Source organism: Copadichromis virginalis, linkage group LG6, assembly GCF_057382275.1.
Source record: "Copadichromis virginalis isolate Kocher_CV1m ecotype Utaka linkage group LG6, C_Virginalis_male_GT1.1, whole genome shotgun sequence".
Taxonomy (NCBI): Eukaryota; Metazoa; Chordata; class Actinopteri; order Cichliformes; family Cichlidae; genus Copadichromis; species Copadichromis virginalis.
Window position 1 is genome coordinate 9,999,877 of NC_140623.1, and position 20,777 is coordinate 10,020,653.

General features: G+C 42.0%; 2 protein-coding genes and 1 long non-coding RNA gene across 4 annotated transcripts in view; 2 read left to right on the forward strand and 1 right to left on the reverse strand.

The window, feature by feature from the left end:
- Positions 1–5,849, reverse strand: part of LOC146707202 (uncharacterized) — a 27,338-nt gene extending 21,489 nt beyond the window's left edge. Inside the window, exon 1 of the long non-coding RNA XR_014920783.1 lies at positions 5,783–5,849. This is a non-coding gene — a long non-coding RNA (uncharacterized LOC146707202). The remainder of the gene's footprint in view (positions 1–5,782) is intronic.
- A 438-nt stretch (positions 5,850–6,287) lies between these two features.
- LOC146707203 (F-BAR and double SH3 domains protein 2-like) lies at positions 6,288–12,463 on the forward strand. 2 transcript variants are annotated; one of them, XM_085458534.1, is made up of 5 exons: positions 6,288–6,864; positions 8,780–8,863; positions 10,346–10,529; positions 10,628–10,758; positions 12,227–12,463. In XM_085458534.1, the coding sequence occupies exons 1-5, from the start codon at positions 6,763–6,765 to the stop codon at positions 12,308–12,310; spliced, it is 585 nt and encodes a 194-aa protein (XP_085314660.1). In that variant the 5' UTR covers positions 6,288–6,762; the 3' UTR covers positions 12,311–12,463. The 2 variants fall into 2 exon arrangements, with proteins under 2 accessions (XP_085314660.1, XP_085314661.1); XM_085458535.1 differs by lacking the exon at positions 12,227–12,463 and having other exon boundaries at positions 10,614–10,764.
- A 6,492-nt stretch (positions 12,464–18,955) lies between these two features.
- Positions 18,956–20,777, forward strand: LOC146707204 (uncharacterized; the record flags this gene model as incomplete). The annotated part of the gene is made up of 2 exons (XM_085460738.1): positions 18,956–20,429; positions 20,660–20,777. A coding segment is annotated over one exon (1,086 nt), but the record flags the coding sequence as incomplete, so codon positions are not given.

The following is a 20,777-nucleotide window of genomic DNA, read 5'->3' on the forward strand; positions in this document are numbered from 1 at the left end:
TGTCTTATAATGTTTATATTTGTACTTATGTCTTCAATTGCTGGTAAGTAACTTTCTTGCACTGAGGTCTGTTTGTTGCAAATATCTTTGACTTGTTTTTATGTCTTCTAATGTTTATGTGTGTATGTATGTCTTGGATTGCTGGTAAGTAACTTTCTTGCACTGAGGTCTGTTTGTTGCAAATATCTTTTACTTGCTTTTATGTCTTATAATGTTTATATTTGTATGTATGTCTTCAATTGCTGGTAAGTAACTTTCTTGCACTGAGGTCTGTTTGTTGCAAATATCTTTGACTTGTTTTTATGTCTTTTAATGTTTATGTGTGTATGTATGTCTTCAATTGCTGGTAAGTAACTTTCTTGCACTGAGGTCTGTTTATTGCAAATATCTTTGACTTGTTTTTATGTCTTATAATGTTTATATTTGTACTTATGTCTTCAATTGCTGGTAAGTAACTTTCTTGCACTGAGGTCTGTTTGTTGCAAATATCTTTGACTTGTTTTTATGTCTTCTAATGTTTATGTGTGTATGTATGTCTTGGATTGCTGGTAAGTAACTTTCTTGCACTGAGGTCTGTTTGTTGCAAATATCTTTGACTTGTTTTTACGTCTTGTAATGTTTATGTGTGTATGTATGTCTTGTATTGCTAATTGTTAGGAACCCTAACTTTATTTATTTTTTTAATAGTAAGATGTATGTATGTATGTATGTGTGTGTGTGTGTGTGTGTGTGTGTGTGTGTATATATGTGTGTCTGTCTGTGTGTGTGTGTGTGTGTGTGTGTGTGTGTGTGTATATATGTGTGTCTGTCTGTGTGTGTGTGTGTGTGTGTGTGTGTATGTGTGTCTGTCTGTCTGTGTGTGTCTGTTTTTTGTCCACAGATGAGGTTTGAAGTGTCTGTGTGGTGCAGCTGGTCTGGTCTGTCTCTGTACAGTCGAGGCTGCACCCACCCATAAAACGGTGGAGGCTCACCAGGACATGCACACCTCACAAGTTCCCGGCTCTCTCGGCTCGGTTGAAGACGGGTTTCTTGGAGAAGGGGAGGGCAGTGAGGCACAGTCCCCCGTCCCCCGACGCCCCTCGCGATGCCCCTCCTTCTTCGACTAACCCTCTGCAGAGGAGCCGTGAGAGCCAGGAACTTGTGAGTTTTGTATATCCACTCAGGCATCCTTCATACCTGGTCTGTAGGAAGTTCCTGTCAGAAGGAGGATGGACAGTGAACATTTTAAGCCCACTCGGCAGCGACAGATGGCCACCCCTTCCTGAGCCTGGTTCTGTCGGAGGTTTCTCCCTGTTAAAAGGGAGTTTTTCCTCCCCACCGTCGCCAAGTGCTTGCTCATAGGGGATTTTTTGGGCTTTTTTTCTTAAAACCAACCGCTGATAAGTTCACTGGCATCAAGTTTAGGACTCTGCAAATATTTAAATGGATAATTCGTCATCAAGTGAGGAATGATCCATTTAAATCATATTTGAGAGTCACATATATTTGTATATAAATATGATTTGTTGGACAATAAGGCAAATCACAGACTAATTTGGACAATTGGGAAAAATTAAATAAATAAAAAAAATTGGATAAAATGCATGTGTCATTGTTTCATATTGATTTCAAATAACATACCATTTGATTTCAACATATTTTTGTTACACTTGCAGTGGTGTTATTTTGTTATGATCCTGTTCCTTTTAAATATAAATATAAACCATCTAAATAGAAATGGAAAACTAGAAAGATTAAAAATATAGCTTTACTAATCTGAAAGTTATTTGTCATTGGATCCATCATTCCCACAGTGGAAACACATTATCTCATATTATGTTCAATTCTGTAGTTAAAAGTATAAAGTTTAATAATGTCTATTTTTAGTTTACTTTGTTAATAAACACATTTTTTAGTATTTTAGAAACACTAACATCATACATATCCAAATATGAAGCAATGTTTTAACTCCCATTTACATACAGACCTGTGGCCAACTTTACAAACCATTTTGAATTTTTCCAGCTGAGGCGTTCAAAATAGATATACTTTTGATTGTCACAGTGTTATTTGGGCAGCTGCCTGCCTAATATAACATAACATCACCACAATATTTTACATTAAATGAGGAAATGTATCTTTGTTTCCTCAGCTAAGACTGCTTGGCTGCTGTAGCTTGTGTTTATGTTGAGAGTGACATCTGATTTAAAAGCAAGAAGCAAAAGCCACTGAGCACCATCAGTCAGCACAGAGGCAATGCTACAAATTTAAGGAACGAAGGTCAATTCTTTGTGTGTGTACATGCACAGAGCACATGTGCACACGGTTGTGCAGATTAACTCACAGATGTATATGACAACTCACGTTTGTGGCATTAACATTGTTTTCCAATCTTAAACAGAAACAGGAAGCTCCAACCCGGAGGGCGGTGCACTGTTGGACGGACCAATCGGAGTCTGCGCTGCGGGACTGTTTTGATCACGCGGACTGGGAAATGTTTCACGTGGCCGCCAGAGACATTGATGAATACACAGACTCAATCTGTGGATTTATCAGGAAATGCGTGGAAGATGTCGTCCCATCCAGAACAGTCAAATCCTTCCCAAATCAAAAACCCTGGATTAACGGAGATGTTCGCGCGGCACTGGCGGCACGGAACACCGCCTTTGCCTCCGCGAACACATCGGACTACAAACACGCACATTACCAACTCCGGAAGACGAACAAAGCAGCCAAACGTGAGTACAGGGACAGGGTGGAGCAACAGTTTGACAACCCTCGGAGTATGTGGCAGGGACTAAACACGATCACAGACTTTAGAGGGAAAACCAGCACACCGCAGACCACGGCCTCTCTGTGTGAGGATCTAAACGTATTCTACGCTAGATTCGACACAGCGAACACCATGAGACCGGACAGTGTGCGCACCGCGGATGACGTCAGTGCGCACACTGTGTCTGAGGAGGATGTGCGGAAGTGCTTCAGGAAGGTGAACGCACGCAAAGCTACTGGTCCGGACGGGATTCCCGGCCGCGTCCTCAGGTCATGCGCGGCTCAGCTGGCTGGAGTGTTCACGCACATCTTCAACCTTTCCCTCTCTCTGTCTGTAGTCCCAGCCTGCTTCAAAATGGCCACCATCGTCCCTGTACCCAAATCCTCCACCATCTCCTCATTGAACGACTGGCGACCTGTAGCCCTGACCCCCATCGTAAGCAAATGCTTCGAGAAGCTGGTCAGGGACTTCATCTGCTCTGCACTACCCGACTCACTGGACCCTCTACAGTTTGCATACCGCCACAACAGGTCCACTGATGATGCCATAGCCCTGACACTACACACTGCCCTGTCACACCTGGAGAAGAGAGACACGTATGTGAGGATGCTGTTTGTAGATTACAGCTCAGCATTCAATACCATCGTTCCCTCGAAGCTGGACAGGAAACTGCAGGATCTAGGACTGAGCAGCTCCCTCTGCAGCTGGATCCTTAGCTTCCTGTCTGACAGACGCCAGGTGGTCAGACTGGGCAGCATCACCTCATCCCCCATCACACTGAACACTGGTGCTCCACAGGGGTGTGTACTGAGCCCTCTCCTGTACTCACTCTACACCTACGACTGCACAGCCACTAACAGCTCCAACATCATTGTGAAGTTTGCGGACGACACTACAGTGGTGGGTCTTATCACCAACGGTGATGAGACGGCTTACAGGGAGGAGGTCAGCGCCCTGACCCACTGGTGTCAAGACAACCATCTCACCCTCAACGTCGCAAAGACAAAGGAGTTGATAGTGGACTTCCGGAGGTGCAGAGAAGTACACACCCCCATCACCATCAACGGCGCTGCTGTGGAGAGAGTGAGCAGCTTCCGGTTCCTTGGCGTACACCTGGCTGAGGATCTTACGTGGTCAGTACACACAAACAAAACAGTGAAGAAGGCGCAGCAGCGCCTCTTCTTTCTCAGGAGACTGAAAAGATTCGGCATGAGCCCCCGCATCCTCAGGACCTTCTATCACTGTGCCATTGAGAGCATCCTCACTGGATGCATCACCACCTGGTATGGCAACAGCACCGCCTACAACTGCAAAGCTCTCCAGCGAGTAGTGCAGTGCTCTGAACGGATAATTGGAGGTGAGCTTCCCTCCCTCCAAGACATCTACAGGAAGCGGTGCCTGAGGAAAGCGGGGAGGATCATCAAGGACTCCAGTCACCCCAGCCATAAACTGTTCAGACTGCTTCCATCAGGAAGGAGGTTCTGCAGCATCCGGTCCCGTACCAGCAGACTGAGAGACAGCTTCTTCCATCAGGCCATCAGACTGCTGAACACGTCATAGACACCTCAGCTTCACTACTGGAACTTCAACATTATGCACTCCACACTGTATATAAATGCCACTTGTTTTGCACATATTCAACTCTGTATATTTTATATATTTTATTATTATTATTATTATTATTATTTTATTTTATTTTTTTACTATTTAATTTGTAAAAATGTGTATATACACACACACACACACACACACACACACACACACACACACACACACGTAGGAAAATATTTAGTATACACATCCAGAAATGCATACACTATTATATATTGTACATATATTTATTAGTTTCAGGTTGGCCATTCTTGTATTTTGCTCGTTTGTGTTGTTGTGTTTGCACATCTCTGTTGCTTGTGGGGCTCGCACACAAGAATTTCACTCGCATGTGCTGTGCCAGTGTGCCTGCACATGTGATGTGACAATAAAAAGTGATTTGATTTGATTTAAATGTAATACATACATTTCCGTCATTGGCCATAATTCTTGCAAGGAAGGGACTCAAAGGTCACAAGTTATTAAATAAAATTAATTAAACACACCATTAAAAGAAGTTCACTATTCACTCCTTAAACGTCATAGCTAGCAGCAGTTATTTATATCTATGAAAGAGAGAGCTTAATTGTTTGATTAAGCTTGATTGGAATGTCAGCTCCACACTGTGGCTGGTTGATTAAATAAGTTGGGGGAGCAAAAGTAAAATGAGCTACTTGTGGGATACTATTTAACTTGGCTTGGGTAAGCTGCTCATTTTATGCTCATTTTACTTTTCAGATGGTGTCAAGCCTGGCAGTTTGGTGTAATTGTTAGCCTTGTAATTCATAGTAATATATTTCTCACACACAACCTCAACCTCTGCCTCTCCATGTGAGCAGAGACGCAGCAGCATCTTGTTTCTACAGGAAGCCTGATTAAAATGTTAGGCATTTATACGGTGTACAAGATTAAAGAATATAAAACTGATATTACTAAACCTGACTTCCTTCCATCTATTTTCTGCTGCTTATCTGAGTCCGGTCATGATGCCCAGACGTCCCCCTCCCCAGCCACCTACTCCTGCTCTTCCTGGAGAACAGTGAGCCGCCACTCTGGTGCCTTTCGGTGTAAACGAGTAGCTTTCCAAATAACTCAGCTCTTCATCGTGTTTCTAAGGCAGAGGTCAGACATCCTTCAGAAGATGCTCATTTGTGTCAGATTTTAGTCATAGGTAAAGTTATGACTGTAGACTGACGGGTAAATCAACAGGGATCAATATCCTGCTCCTCTTTTTTCCAATACAAGTTCCTCTATCAAATCATTTTTTGACACTTGAGTCAGCAGTCCAAGCAGAGATGTCCAGAAGTTCCTTTTCCCACTTAAGTGGTATTTATGGCCACACAAATGCGTCTGACAACAGACAGGCAGCGAATACTGGGATACCACGGCGAGCCGGCCGAGATACATAATGTGTCCAGTGTGTGTTTGGTCTGCCCTTACCAGCTCGTCTAGGAGACATTCTGGAGGCCTCCTATTTCAGATGCCAGTCAAACCACCTACACTGGCTCCTTTCCTTTCTGTGAATGATCGCAGTTGAGGAGGAGAAGCTATGCTGTCCCCTGGTATGGTCTCCCCAAGGCAACTGGTTCTTGATGAGGGGCCAAACTTAAGTACAATTCAAAAGACCAAAGTTACTAGCCTGGGACCAGTACTGGGGAGGTTTCTTTGTTTTCCAGAACAGCTAATAGCTGTGCCCCATGAGTTCAGCTTAAAATATCCACACAGGTACTTCGTCCTCCCTCGGGTGGGCAGAGAGCTTTGTGGTCCAGGTTGTGGTCCAGTCCCCGGCTGCTTTAGCTGGCTTTAGAAAAAACCTGAAATTAGAATTAAAACTGTTTGTACCTTCACCTGTGTTACTTACAGTGATATGTTATGTAATTTGTTAACTGTCTCTTTAAGCTTTCAGCAGCTGGAGAGTTAAAAATAGTCTGTGTGAAAATAGGCAGGCGGTGAACTCGAGCCTGTGATACGTTTTTAATGTCAGGCTGTGACCACAAACACCAGAGTGGTCATCAGCATTCAGATCAGCTGATAGTAACCAGAAACGGCTTTATGGTCATTCTCTTAATTGTTATTGGCGTTTTCTTTTATTTGACTTGTTTAAAATAATAAAAAGCTGATTTGGGTTCATTTTATAAGCAAATCACATAACTTAATACAACAGAAATAAACTGACAGAGTAATGGAAAATAAAAAATTATAAATGTGGCCCAAAGCTACACGGATCACTGGCCACAATTCATTCAGCTGGAGGTCTTTTTTTTTTTTCAAAGTTAATTTTAAATAGAAATAAATGTGGGCAAGAAATTAAAACTAAATAGGGAGCAAGCCTGAACCCTAAAGGCTTTACTAAGTGTTAATTATGCAGGTTTAGACATGGGCTGATTTGTAAGCTTGTGATAAACCTTAAATAAGTATATATGTATATTTTTGTCTGTTCCCTTGAAACGCATGCAGGTTCTGCAGGAGTTTCAACAGCAGCTGTTTGTGCAGAAGAACATGGCGTTCCAGCAAGCAGTACGGTAAATACTGATGTTTTTCTCTTTTTATTCATTATTAAATGCATAAAATATCACATGCGATTGCTTTTAGTGATTATTGGGGAAAATAAACTCGTATTTATTATGCATGGAATGAAATCCCCAACCTTAAAAATTTAGAACTTAACATGATTTCTCTAAAATGTTCAAGTAAAACTTGAAGAATAATTTTTGAAACTATTAAAATCCAAATCTCAAAGTGTTTGGGTTGCTTTTAATACAAATTTTGTAGCATAAAATAAGGTTCGTGTTTGACTAATTTAGTTGGCAGGAGGTGTTAATCAGTTTACCGGAAAATCAATTTCTACAGAAAAGTGAAGTGAAATGTGGATCCTTCAGGTTTGAACTGCACAGGTTGGAAACCACAGGTAAAATGCTGTAATGAACACAGATCAGAGGAGATTGTTGAGAAGTGGAACAAAGCTCAACAGATGACAGATTAATTTGTTTAGACAACAATCAATACAAAATCAGACGAGTGGAACAAGCAGCTCACGGGCATCCTGAAAGCTGAGCTGGCCGTGGCCACAAAAGCCCGGACTGGACTCGGCTCAGGACCTTGATGCTCAAAGCGGCTTTAGGCAGAGCAGATCCACCTTTTTGGTCCAGAGTTAAACATCTCAACAATACCAGATGCAGAAAAGATTTTTTTTTTTTTTTAGACATTCATGATCACTGGAGTATGAAGCTTGAGAAGCTGGGTGATGACCTTTCCTCTAAATTGATACACAAGCAGGAAAAAATGTTCTAATTTTCTAAAAAATTGTAAGTAACAGACAAAGTAGCTCCATTGTTTGAGTGTCAATAATCTGTCTGCACTGAAATAAACAACTAATTTAAATAGATTTTAATCACAAAAGTGCTGCACACACATTATGGAACAGTCTGGGTAAGAAGTCAAAGCAGGAAACATAATAAGTCCTGCGTGATTGGTCTTTATCTTTGTTAGTCTGAACTATGAGCCTGAAGGCAGAACAGTGAACTTTGTACTGTACTCCTTGCCCTGCACAGGAACTTAGATTATTTCCCATTTTTAGTTTTTATTTACAGATGTGTCGTCTCATTTCCTCACCGTGGGACTATTTCCAGCTCGTGTTTGTTCCGACTTTATCAGACTGTTTATCTTCCTAAATAAATGCACAACCTCCACTTTTAATTAAATATTTGGATTGGACGTGGATCTTTAACATGTCACCAGGTGAAGGACTGGTGACATCCTTCAGAAGATGCTCATTTGTGTCAGATTTTAGTCATAGGTAAAGTTATGACTGTAGACTGACGGGTAAATCAACAGGGATCAATACCCTGCTCCTCTTTTTTCCAATACAAGTTCCTCTATCAAATCATTTTTTGACACTTGAGTCAGCAGTCCAAGCAGAGATGACCAGAAGTTCCTTTTCCCACTTAAGTGGTATTTATGGTCACACAAATGTGTCTGACAACAGACAGGCAGCGAATACTGGGATACCAGTTATAATTCTGACTTTGAAGTAAAGCCAATTTTGTTTTGGCTGTTTTTAATCAGTTCCAGTCGTGTTTAACCCCCATTTAGATTTACTTTCCCAAACTTTGTGGCACTAATGATTCTGTGTCCAGGCTTAAAACACCTGCTCTTTGAATTTGTACAGAAATTCTAGTTTAAGTCTGAGTTTTGTGCTGCTTTGGAGTATTAGTTGTTTTATATTACCTGAGTCCTGAGTAAAGTGTGGTATAAATGCAGGCATGGTCTCAGTGTTTTCTTCAGTGTTCTGGCTGATGTTATTGAAGCCACAGTGAGCATTTTTGTCCGTTCACCAGTGTGGCGGTATTTGAAAAATATACATCACGGGTGAAATGAAGATGGTTAAACTGTTACATCGCAGCTTTAATTTGAATGAACGTGTTTGTCTGTCTGCAGGCTTCTCAGCCAGACGAGCTGACCATCGAGGAGCAGGAAATCTTGGAGGTCATCGATGATGGCGACATGGAGGACTGGGTCAAGGTACAAAAATAACACAAACACAGTTATGTAGCAGATGCACTCTCATGTTTGAGGGTTGGTTGTTTTGTGTATTAGTTCACTCTCTGGCTCTTAGACTGTTTGACAAACATTTAGTTTCAGTTTTTATAAGACCTCGCACCGGTACAGACTATCTACTGGACGTTTTAGTGTTTCTCTGGGATCAGTTGAACTGATGTGGCTTCAGGAATTAGAATAATTCAACTAAAATGCCTGCGGTGCATTGAGGCAGGTCAGGTTGGCCTGGGTGGTAGAAGCTCTGCTGAACATACAGACAAATCAAAAAATGTACAAATACACAGTTCTCTGCTTCTTTTTTGGCCCTGCAGCCGTAAAGGGCTGATGGGAGATTCTCGTCACGCAGGCAGGTGGGCGGGCATGGCACCCAAGTTTGTGAATGCAATAATTCATGAATGAGGCAGTTTTTAAATTCATACCTTAAGTGCAGCTACTGAAAATCTGGACCAAATCCTGATTGATGGTGATCCAATCCTGCCTCAGCAGCGCTCCGGTTTGATCACAGTTTGTCAGCTTCTGCTTTTTAACAGCGGTTCGTGGACTCTTGATCAGTTTGAGATCTGCGGAGTGACCTGGTCATGGATATAAAATGTTAATTTGATGATCTCCCAGCTACTTAGTTGTCATTTTCACTTTGTTTGTCACAGACTGTTACAAAGTTGCTCCTGGACCTTTGGGAGAAAATTTGAGAAGTCTTTGAGGACATTTTTCGGGTGGTCAGTGGTGTCTACTTAAATGTAGAAATGTCAGCTGTGGATGCTCCCATCATTGTGTGAAGTCATTCTTTTATAAACGCCTCTGCAGAGCTGCTGGTGTGTAGTCATTGTGTACTTTGTGTGTGGTTGTTTTCAGATCATTTCCCTGAAGGAACATTGTGCATTGTTGCTGTTTTACTTTTGTTTATTGTGTAAGTCTGGCTTTCCTGTGAGCCATTGTGCAAATGTTCCACGTGTTGAGCCAATATTTTATGTATATTTACTTAGGTGATTATCTTTTCATATACAGATATAGTGTTTTAATGGGGTATTTATTTTAATGAATATAATCATACATAAAAATGTGAGCAATATCATTTATATAGATCTGTTTTAGTGCTGTGATTCCCCACAGCATGCCCCAACAGAGATCCCAATACCTCTGAGTGTTTTCAATCTGAATGAAAATAAGTAAGCAGCGGAAGGGGAGGCCACTGGTGTTCATGAAATCAAGCTTCATGAATTCAGCAGAGGCTTGTTTAGGATTTTAGATTTCTCGTTAATTCAGGAAGAGAGAACAAAAGCTCTCCTATTATTCTCTTTGTGGCTGTTATTAAATTCTGGCGACGATGCAGTGATATTGTTACAGCCCTACTCTTTACATCTGACTTTATTTTTTCTCATTAGGAGTTTTCCTGTTGAAACATTTTTGGCTGTTGTCATCGTCTGTGTGCATTGTCTGTGTTTCCAGGCCAGAAACCGTAGCGGACAGGTGGGCTACGTCCCGGAGAAATACCTGCAGCTGCCCTCCTTCAACAGCCTGCTGAGCATGCTGCAGTCGCTGGCCGCGCTGGACGCCCGATCCCATTCCTCCAGCAACTCCACCGAACCTGAAACCGAACTCCCAACCGGCTCCGTCAACGGAGACTCGAGGAGTGAGATCCGCCTCCACCAGATAATATCGGAGTTTTGATTTCCTGCTTTGTTTAATACCCTTGTTGCCACTGTCTGTGTTGCAGTTTCATTCGCAAAGGCTTTGTACGACTACGCGGACAAACGGAAGATGAGCTGTTGTTCCCAGAAGGCGCCATCATCCCCATCCTGAGCAGAGAGACCCACGAGGACGATGGCTTCTGGGAGGGCGAGTTTAACGGCGTTGTTGGTGTAAGAGTTCAAATAATAGTTTGCAAAAGCTTGTGACTGCAAAATTGTGTCTGCCTAAGGGACAGTTTGTTCCAGGAGATAAGCGAGAGTTAGAAGATTAATAGGAAGCACCTGGCCTCCAGACGGAGAAGATGTCCTTTTAAATGTGTCCAAAGTCGTCAACAGAACATTTGTGGTTTTGAAACTTATGCCTGTGTTGTATCTGCTTGACGCATGAGGGTGCGTCATAAAAGTAAACCCTGATGGTATAAAACAACTGCTTGTGTATCATTGGGCGGAGATCGATGCTGTCTGTGGGCAGTGTTCATCTCCCCACGCGCGTGTTCATTAAAAACATTGTTTGACCGAAGCTCTTCTGGACCATTATTGTTTTGTGCTCACCCTCAATATTTGAACTCGTAACAAACAGCAATAACAGCAAAACATGTAATGGACGTGCTGGTCCACTAGACAACATCATGTTGATGTAAAGCTTTGGGTCTCTTATGCAAAGTAAAGAGGCTGAAATAAGGTGTCCATGAGTATCAGTTTTCAACATTCAGTATTAAGAGACAAAGACTGTACGGGTTGGGCCAGTCGTCAAGTCCTGGAGCAAAGTGAGCCTGCAAATCAATAAGATGCAAATCAGTTTATACCTTTCATATAATGTTTGAATTTGTTTATTCTGAGTTTTATTGTTCAGTTAGTTTCCACAGTTCATATATCATGTGTAATTTTTCATTAGTTTCAGTGTTTGTTTGTATTTTATTCTATTCATGATGGTTGTGTTGACAGATTTGTCCAAATTTAAAGCTATAGATGTGAACTTTTGGTTCCTTTATTATTACCTGTATAATTAGTTTCAGTGTTTGTGAAGTGGGGAAGGAGGACCCAAAAGCAGGACTCGTGCGATGGAGAGTGCTCTTTATTTACAGTGGAGTAAATAAGACAACACAATAATCCCTTGAGCTCCCTCGACTCCTGTGTCATGTCTTCACCCAAAACTCCGTGCTCTCTGCTCCGTGGCTGCTGTCCACCTGTGCTCCACTCTCCTCCTCCTGGGAAAAAAAACAACAGAGGCAGCCGTCAGGACACCATGCCGCCTAATCAACAAAAAACAGTCCCAGTCTAAATAATCTAAAAGACCAACCACGGCTCCAGTGATGGCAACACACAGTTCTAGTGACCAACCCAGTGGGCGGCACTCGAGACAAAGCAGTTCAGGTGGCCTGCACACATTTAGTATCAGGCTTTACAAAAAAAAGTCTCAACTATGTTAGGATCCATGTTCATCATGTGTGATGTGTGTTTACATTTGAAGGTGTTTGTGGATTTGTCACCTCTCTTCAAGGTGTGGTTTGTGTTTGATGCTGAAAGAGATAAAGACTGCTGATTGGCTGAAGTAGGGTTCAATAAAAATTGTTTGGTTGTTGTTTTGGGCACTGCTCAGGTCCACATTAAATAAACTGCTGCTCATGTGTGTTTGTAGGTTCTCAGTCATCCAGGTCATGGTTGTCTAAGGAGCCTGGAAAGAAAGCGACTTTACTTCTTTAAGGTTCTGGATGATGTTTAACTTCTGATCCAAGAAGCTTCTTCAGTTGATGTGCTTCCTTTGCTCATTTTCCACCTCTGCACAGTTTCGTTTGATGACAATGCAGTGCAGTTCTCCCAAACATACAACAGAGGGCGCTATGCACATTCACTGAAGTGCAGAAAAATACAAGTGGAGGAGGAAACACAGCAGCATCAAGAGAGAAAACTGAAGTGTTCAAAGCGAGTTACTTTAGTCTCTTATTGTAATATTAATCGACATCTAAACATCACGTTGATGCTTCATGTTTGACTTCCGTGTCCTTTTACTGCTCAGTTGGAAAATATTGATGCAATTTAAAAGAAGAGGAGAAGAGTAATTTCTCTGTACTACTTCAAAAGTAATTTGAAAGCACTGCCTCATATGGAAAATGAATCATGATGAAATCCTGAAACAAATAGTGTTTGTGAATATGAAGAGTTTAGTTTTCATTTTGGTCTTAGAAGTATAAAAATGCAGGACTGAAGACAAGATGGAAATGATGTGTTATGAGAAATAAAACACATATGTCGCTATGTACTATAATTTTATTTTGTTTATTTTTTGTTCTTGTAGGTTTTTTGCTTTAGTGTAAATTTTGAAAGCACTGCTTTTAGTTTGAAAATTGGATTCAGTGTTTAGAGTTCGGACAAAACAATGGACGGTTTCAAGAAATGTATTTTATCAACAAAACTTATTTTGATGGTTACTGTATTTATTTTAATGCCCTCAGTGCAGTGATTGAAAAAAAGTTCATCTGACACCAATGAGCCAACAGCCTCCACGTAAACATTTCTTTTTTTCTTTCTTTTTTTTAAACAGGGTTTAATCAGCGCTGACATACAGACATTTATGCGCTGGGTATAACAGACATGCTTACCGTGTGAAAGGACCGCGGATGTCTTGGAGCAGAGAAACATGCTGTATTGTTGTTTTTCTTTATTGCATAAGCAGCGCCCGACTGTCAGAAACGCTCTGTGCGGGTAGCTCCAACGCACCTGCAGGCATCCATTTGAAAGAAAAGTGTCGCTGCGGCTAGGCTCTCGGGATAGTCAGACTTTTATTTATATTTGCGGCATTCTGGTGCGTTAAAACTAGCAGCCTCTGTGTCCCGCTTGGATCACCATTCTGAAAATTCAGATATTTAAATAAAATGATGAATCGGCGAGTGATGAGGAGCCACGTAGATCCTGAAATGAGGTTTGATTAAATTAAACTCTTATGAACAGTGATGACGCGTTCCAAACAAACGATGCTTTCTACATGGCCAAATTGTGTGCAAACTACCTCACAGCGCTGTGTCCGGGGTCCGAAAAAAAAAGTTAAAACGATATACCTTGCAAAAGTTGTGAAGTGCTGAGGAAAATACTGTGTGTCTGATGGGGTGTTTTTATATAGGTGGACTTGGTTTCAGTTGACCTCTGACATGGAGAGATGAAAAGAGCAGTTTGTAAAGAAAAAAGAATTTATGAATGTACTCTCCAATAAAGGTTATGTAGTTGATGAAAAGTGGGTTAGATTAAATGTTTACATTTCTTGTGCATGAAGTAAACTATAATATTTATATGTAAAATTCCACACCTACACCTGTGCGCCCTCACACTGCAGCACATTTTACTCCCCTGGTTGCAGAAACCGTTCTATATTTTGTCACAGCTGCAAAAGAAGCTCCACTCAAAGAAACTCAAAGATGATGGAGAGGAAGAGATTTCAGAACATGAGGCAGGAAGGTGGGGAGAGAGTGAGGCGGTATGGCACACAGGAAACGGTCGAGGGCAGACTCAAACCCAAGCTCCTGCAGTGGGAACTCTAACGTTTAGTACATGTGTCCCCACTCAGCCAGGTGAGATATAGCGGAACCATCAATTCAGAGTCTGACAGTAAGGGTGAAGATGAGCCTGACTGTTGGTCTGCTCCAAAACAAGCCCATAAGCAAGCTTTGAAATAATATGTTACAAAATTGTGAAACTGCGACATGAAATTTGATTTGAAAATGAAATTCATCCTGATCAGGAGCTGTTATGATCTAAATGGTGTTCTAGATCCAGTAAGCATTCATTCAACTTGTCTGCAGCAAAATTAAAAATAAGTTACCACAAGTTGTTTTTTAATTTGGTAAATAATTGATAAAATGTTAAAAGTACTGGTTGTGTTTGACCTCATCACCAGGATGAGTTGGAAATAACTCAAATTCCCTCAGGTGGCCTTTTGCTGGTTGGATTGCCACTACAGTCTGTAAACTGTAGAGGTAATTTTGTGAGCTCATTGGATGAGCAGTTTCTGAAATACTCAGACCAGCCCATCTGGCACCAACAACCACGCAATCTCTTTCCCCCATTCTGATACTTGCTTTGACCTTCAGCAGGTCATCATGAACATGTCTGTATGCTTAAATACTTTAATTTGCTGACGTCTGATTGGTTCACTAGACATTTGTGTTTAACGAGCAGGTGAACAGGTGTACCTGGCAAAGTGTGTGTAACCCTCAGTGTTACTGACATGTTCCACACTGATGCACAACAATACTCTGTGCCCCACACTGTTTTATTAAGTATGTCTAATCACTGTGGACATTACATGTACCTTCTTAAAGGAGAGGTCAAAGGTCAGTTACCTTTATAGGTTCCTGCTATATGTTGTGACATATACACAGCACAGTTGTAGGAATGATAGTTTCTAAGTTCTAAAGCTTTTTGTCAATTTTCAACCAATAAATCTTAAAGTTGACCTCGAAGACCACAAGTTTGAATGGATTGTTAACATGACCCCACTCTACAGCACTGCAACATTTTAACATGAGTTATTTAAGACTTTCCAGGTATCCTGGTTACAGAAAAAGATTGATGAGCAGAAAAAAAGAAACAAACTTTAATTGTTTCTGATTAGAAGCTGTACAATCCGGACTGACTTTAACAAATGTGCTATAGGCTCAGCTGGAAAATAGTGAGCTTTACAAGACTGATTTTGTTCCAAAGGCTTTCACAGACCTCAACCAATCCTAAGGCTAATTAGCACGGCTAGAATTTTAAAAACATTTGTTAAATGTTGTCATTGCTAACATATACCTGTTTTAGAGCATGCTGAGTAGCGAGAATGCAAAGTTATTGTTACCTCTAAAAAGAAAAATGTGAAGATGTGATGTTAGCATGAGCTATATAGTATCTCCAAAAGTTGATTCTGTTCATCTGGACTTTACGTTTTGTGGGAAAAACGTTTCGTCACTCATCCAATTGACTTCTTCAGTCTCAGCTGACTGCAGGTTTCCCCAATCTTACAGGGAGTGCAGAATTATTAGGCAAATGAGTATTTTGTCCACATCATCCTCTTCATGCATGTTGTCTTACTCCAAGCTGTATAGGCTCGAAAGCCTACTACCAATTAAGCATATTAGGTGATGTGAATCTCTGTAATGAGAAGGGGTGTGGTCTAATGACATCAACACCCTATATCAGGTGTGCATAATTATTAGGCAACGTCCCTTCCTTTGGCAAAATGGGTCAAAAGAAGGACTTGACAGGCTCAGAAAAGTCAAAAATGGTGAGATATCTTGCAGAGGGATGCAGCAGTCTCAAAATTGCAAAGCTTCTGAAGCGTGATCATCGAACAATCAAGCATTTCATTCAAAATAGTCAACAGGGTCGCAAGAAGCGTGTGGAAAAACCAAGGCGCAAAATAACTGCCCATGAACTGAGAAAAGTCAAGCGTGCAGCTGCCAAGATGCCACTTGCCACCAGTTTGGCCATATTTCAGAGCTGCAACATCACTGGAGCGCCCAAAAGCACAAGGTGTGCAATACTCAGAGACATGGCCAAGGTAAGAAAGGCTGAAAGACGACCACCACTGAACAAGACACACAAGCTGAAACGTCAAGACTGGGCCAAGAAATATCTCAAGACTGATTTTTCTAAGGTTTTATGGACTGATGAAATGAGAGTGAGTCTTGATGGGCCAGATGGATGGGCCCGTGGCTGGATTGGTAAAGGGCAGAGAGCTCCAGTCCGACTCAAACGCCAGCAAGGTGGAGGTGGAGTACTGGTTTGGGCTGGTATCATCAAAGATGAGCTTGTGGGGCCTTTTCGGGTTGAGGATGGAGTCAAGCTCAACTCCCAGTCCTACTGCCAGTTTCTGGAAGACACCTTCTTCAAGCAGTGGTACAGGAAGAAGTCTGCATCCTTCAAGAAAAACATGATTTTCATGCAGGACAATGCTCCATCACACGCGTCCAAGTACTCCACAGCGTGGCTGGCAAGAAAGGGTATAAAAGAAGAAAAACTAATGACATGGCCACCTTGTTCACCTGATCTGAACCCCATTGAGAACCTGTGGTCCATCATCAAATGTGAGATTTACAAGGAGGGAAAACAGTACACCTCTCTGAACAGTGTCTGGGAGGCTGTGGTTGCTGCTGCACGCAATGTTGATGGTGAACAGATCAAAACACTGACAGAATCCATGGATGGCAGGCTTTTGAGTGTCCTTGCAAAGAAAGGTGGCTATATTGGTCGCTGATTTGTTTTTGTTTTTGAATGTCAGAAATGTATATTTGTGAATGTGGAAATGTTATATTGGTGTCACTGGTAAAAATAAATAATTGAAATGGGTATATATTTGTTTTTTGTTAAGTTGCCTAATAATTATGCACAGTAATAGTCACCTGCACACACAGATATCCCCCTAAAATAGCTAAAACTAAAAACAAACTAAAAACTACTTCCAAAAACATTCAGCTTTGATATTAATGAGTTTTTTGGGTTCATTGAGAACATGGTTGTTGTTCAATAATAAAATTATTCCTCAAAAATACAACTTGCCTAATAATTCTGCACTCCCTGTATGAACAGTGCATGTATATGGTTACCTGTCCCCTTGCAAAACTTTGCTAGACCCGTCCCTGCACAGTTACCAGCTGTCAGTAGAAAAGGATCCTGATGTTATTTGTCTCTTAGAAACAGTTCATAACTTCCCTTCAACTCATCCATGTCACCTAAAAGGTAAACCTGTTTCTCCATCACCTGTTCAGCTCTGATGATTCAGTAAGGACATCTGCTGGTTTCATCTTCACGTTTCCCTCTCACCACATATCCAAACCGATATCAATGACCAGCAGCTGTTACAGCTGTGGCTCCAGCCAACATCAGCTGATACTAGAAAGCAATATTAAATTAATTCTAGCAGCAGCTGATCAAGCTTTAACCTGCTGCTGTTGTTTAGAGCGACCACCGCTGGTTTCCTCTTTCTGGCTCGAAATGTGTGATAAACAAACAAGAGAAAAGCAGGCAGAGCTGTGTTCAGTTTAAGAGAGAGGTTTTTGATACCTGAGAAGGAGTGCAGCAGCTCCATGGTGTCTGTGGCACAAGCAAGGTAACCATCAAGCTCAACTGCACTTTGCAGCCTTCTGGAGATTGGTCTGGAGAAGAATTCATCTTCATCAGATGACTCTCTTTGCTGATCCTCACTCTCATGCTCTGTCGTTTAGTATTCAGGACAGACCATCAATAACTTACAATGTATTAGGTGAAATACTCACTTAAGCATCTGTTCAAATGTAAAAATACACAAAAATGGGATCACATGAATCCTTACCAGCCTCTGTTACATCTGCTCTGTCAGTCCAGGAAGTCTTGAACTTGGATAAGAGGACTGCAGCTGCAGCCAACTCTGGATCCTCCATCATCGCTCCAAAACGCTTTTGAAGGCCATTTTGCAGGGCTCTGATGAGTGGCACGCATGTCTTGCTTGATGTCTCCAGCCTGCTAAGTTTGGACAGTAGTTGTTGGATTACTGGCAGGAGCCATCCCATAAAGGAAGTGGACTCAGACTGAAGAATGTTTGAAGCTTTCACCAGTGGCTTCATGGTGGTACAGTACTCCCTAAGGAATGCAACTTCTGCAGGACTCAACCTGTAAGACACAACAACAAAACCCACCATGACTATAATAGGGATCTTCTGATTTAATATTAAGAGTCTGCTCACGTTTTTAACCATCCATTAAGGAAAATTCACAAAATTTGCAACCATATTGGTAGGTGTCCAATTTTACTCACATTTTCACCTTGAACTCCTCACAAATGCTCCTGATGGCATTTTCAATCGGGCTCTGGTACATGTCAGCTGAGAGCTGGAAGATTCATTTGAGATGCAGCTCAGCACTGTGTTCAAATTTTGTTTTTGTTTTTTATATAGGCCAGCTGATTGTAGGCCTGTGAGTTTTAAATGACTACAAATTTAATTTATTGTAATGACGGTGGTTATCCAAATAATAAGCTAAAACATTCCTACGAATTTAGCTGTTCAGTGGTGACGCACGAATCCTACTTCCGGGTCTAAAGTAGTCTGCGTTTAATATGGCTTTTGTATTGTTAACATGTTTAATGCTATGTATTTTCTTCTATTTGATCTCAAAAAGCTCCTAAAACAGTCAGTGATCACTGTTGACCTCCCTCGGCTTTTATTACCGCTAATCATTTATTTAAGCTCAGTTTTTAAAACCTTAGTATGTAACTACAGCCCAGCCCATGCAGCAGTATATGAATGACTAACCTCGTATTGTCATTCAGTCTGACATAAAATGCTTTTCTCTCATCCTCTGCTCAAACTAACAGATGTAGGTCTGTTGCTTTAACACTGGGTGTCTATTACATTCCTAATGTTATTTTAAAAATTGTTTCCTCACAGGGCGTCTTGACTATGTGGTTGAACGCCCTGCAGAAGAAGGCCTTCCTGAAGTCATCAGGATCCTGGATGACAGTCTCCAGAGCTCCACCTCTTCTGGTGAAGGTCAGGACGCTGATACCCAGCGTATCAGCGAAGGTGAGTATGGTGAGTATTTTATCCCTCTCTCACCCTCACCCTCTTCTGATGAAGCACCAGATGCTGATGACGGTGAACAGCAAGGTGAGTATGGTAGGTATTTTATCCCTCTCTCACCCTCACCCTCTTCTCATGAAGCACCAGATGCAGATGACGGTGAACAGCAAGGTGAGTATGGTGAGTACCCCCCCTACCTACCTGTAGACGATGAAGAGTTTAGTGAACAGACTGACAATTCATCTGACTGGAACGACTCAAAAGAGTGGGGGGATTGGCTTAGCGATGACTCTGGGTATGACACCATGGATGAGAGAGATGATTCCCCTCTCATCTGGGAGCACCCTCCAGAGCCGTTTTGGCACGATTGGCAACGTCCTATTGCTCCAGGTGCTGCCCCCATCACCATGCCGCCTTTCGGCCAGGCCAATGCCCCACTCTTCCCTCGAGTTGTTGCCCCAGTTGGTGATCCGCCAGCTGCTCCTCCCTCAGCTGCTCCCTCTGCTGCTCCCTCTGCTGCTCCTTCCTCAGCTGCTCCTCCCTCAGCTGCTCCCTCTGCTGCTTCTTCCTCAGCTGCTCCCTCTGTTGCTCTCTCTGCTGCTCCCTCTGCTGCTCCTTCCTCAGCTGCTCCCTCTGCTGCTCCTCCCTCTGCTGCTTCTTCCTCTGCTGCTCTCTCTGCTGCTTCTTCCTCAGCTGCTCCTCCCTCAGCTGCTCCCTCTGCTGCTTCTTCCTCAGCTGATCTCTCTGCTGCTCCTTCCTCAGAAAAGAGAAGCAGAGAAGACATCTGCACCGAAGAGGTAAGTGCAAAGAGGTGCAAGGTGAGTGACCAGTTTGATGCCCCTTCAACATCCTCAGGTAGTTTTGGAGTCAGATGTTTCTGGGAGAGGCTTTTTAACCTTTCCCTTGATGACAGTGACTCTGATTAGTTTATGTTAGAATGTGTTTTTAAACTTTGCCTTTGTGTTTTTACAGATATAAGAACATCTGACTTGCACATGTGAAATGTATTGTTTTTTTTTCTTGAATAATATATGTTTTTCCCAAGCCCTAATTCACCATGCAGGACAAAGGTAAGTCTGTACTTAATCTCAACACAAATAAGTAGAAAAGGTTTAAAAATGATGCAGTGAACTGACTGTAGTCTCTTGTTTTTACATAAGGTATAGCCTGTGGCTAAGAATTCAACACTTCAGACACTCAACATCCAAGATGGAGCAAACACCCCACCCAGAAGACAGCCTTACCCCGACCAACCCGATGAGAAGGATGGATGACCAAGTGAAAAACGGGAGAGTGGTGCTGTGTTCCAACTATGTAAGTTATCACCTCACATTGACAACAAACTGTATTGAAGACAAAATTCTTCCAATAGTTGGTATAAATCATCATCCTATGTCAGCAGCACTGTAGGTTTAGCTTTATTTATATTTTTCATGTGTATACGTTGGGTTTAAAATTGCTTTTTAACAACATACTGCAGCTACCAACAATGAAAATGCTGTTTTGTGTTAAAATGACGTCTTTCTTGTGTTATTACTTTGTAGGGAAGCTGAGAGTGGACAGAGCTGCACAGAGGACCAAAGATCCACTCTCAGCACTTCATACCTGACTGGCCACAGCACCAACCCTCCTCACCCTAGGTGAGGAGGGTCCTGACCCCGC

Coding starts and splice junctions, on each gene's coding strand:
- LOC146707203 (XM_085458534.1), top strand. CDS start 6,763: ATGTATATTTTTGTCTGTTCCCTTGAAACGCATGCAGGTTCTGCAGGA. Junction 10,530..10,627: donor CGTCAACGGAGACTCGAGGA/GTGAGATCCGCC, acceptor TCATTCGCAAAG/GCTTTGTACGACTACGCGGA. Junction 10,759..12,226: donor AGTTTAACGGCGTTGTTGGT/GTAAGAGTTCAA, acceptor GTGTGTTTGTAG/GTTCTCAGTCATCCAGGTCA.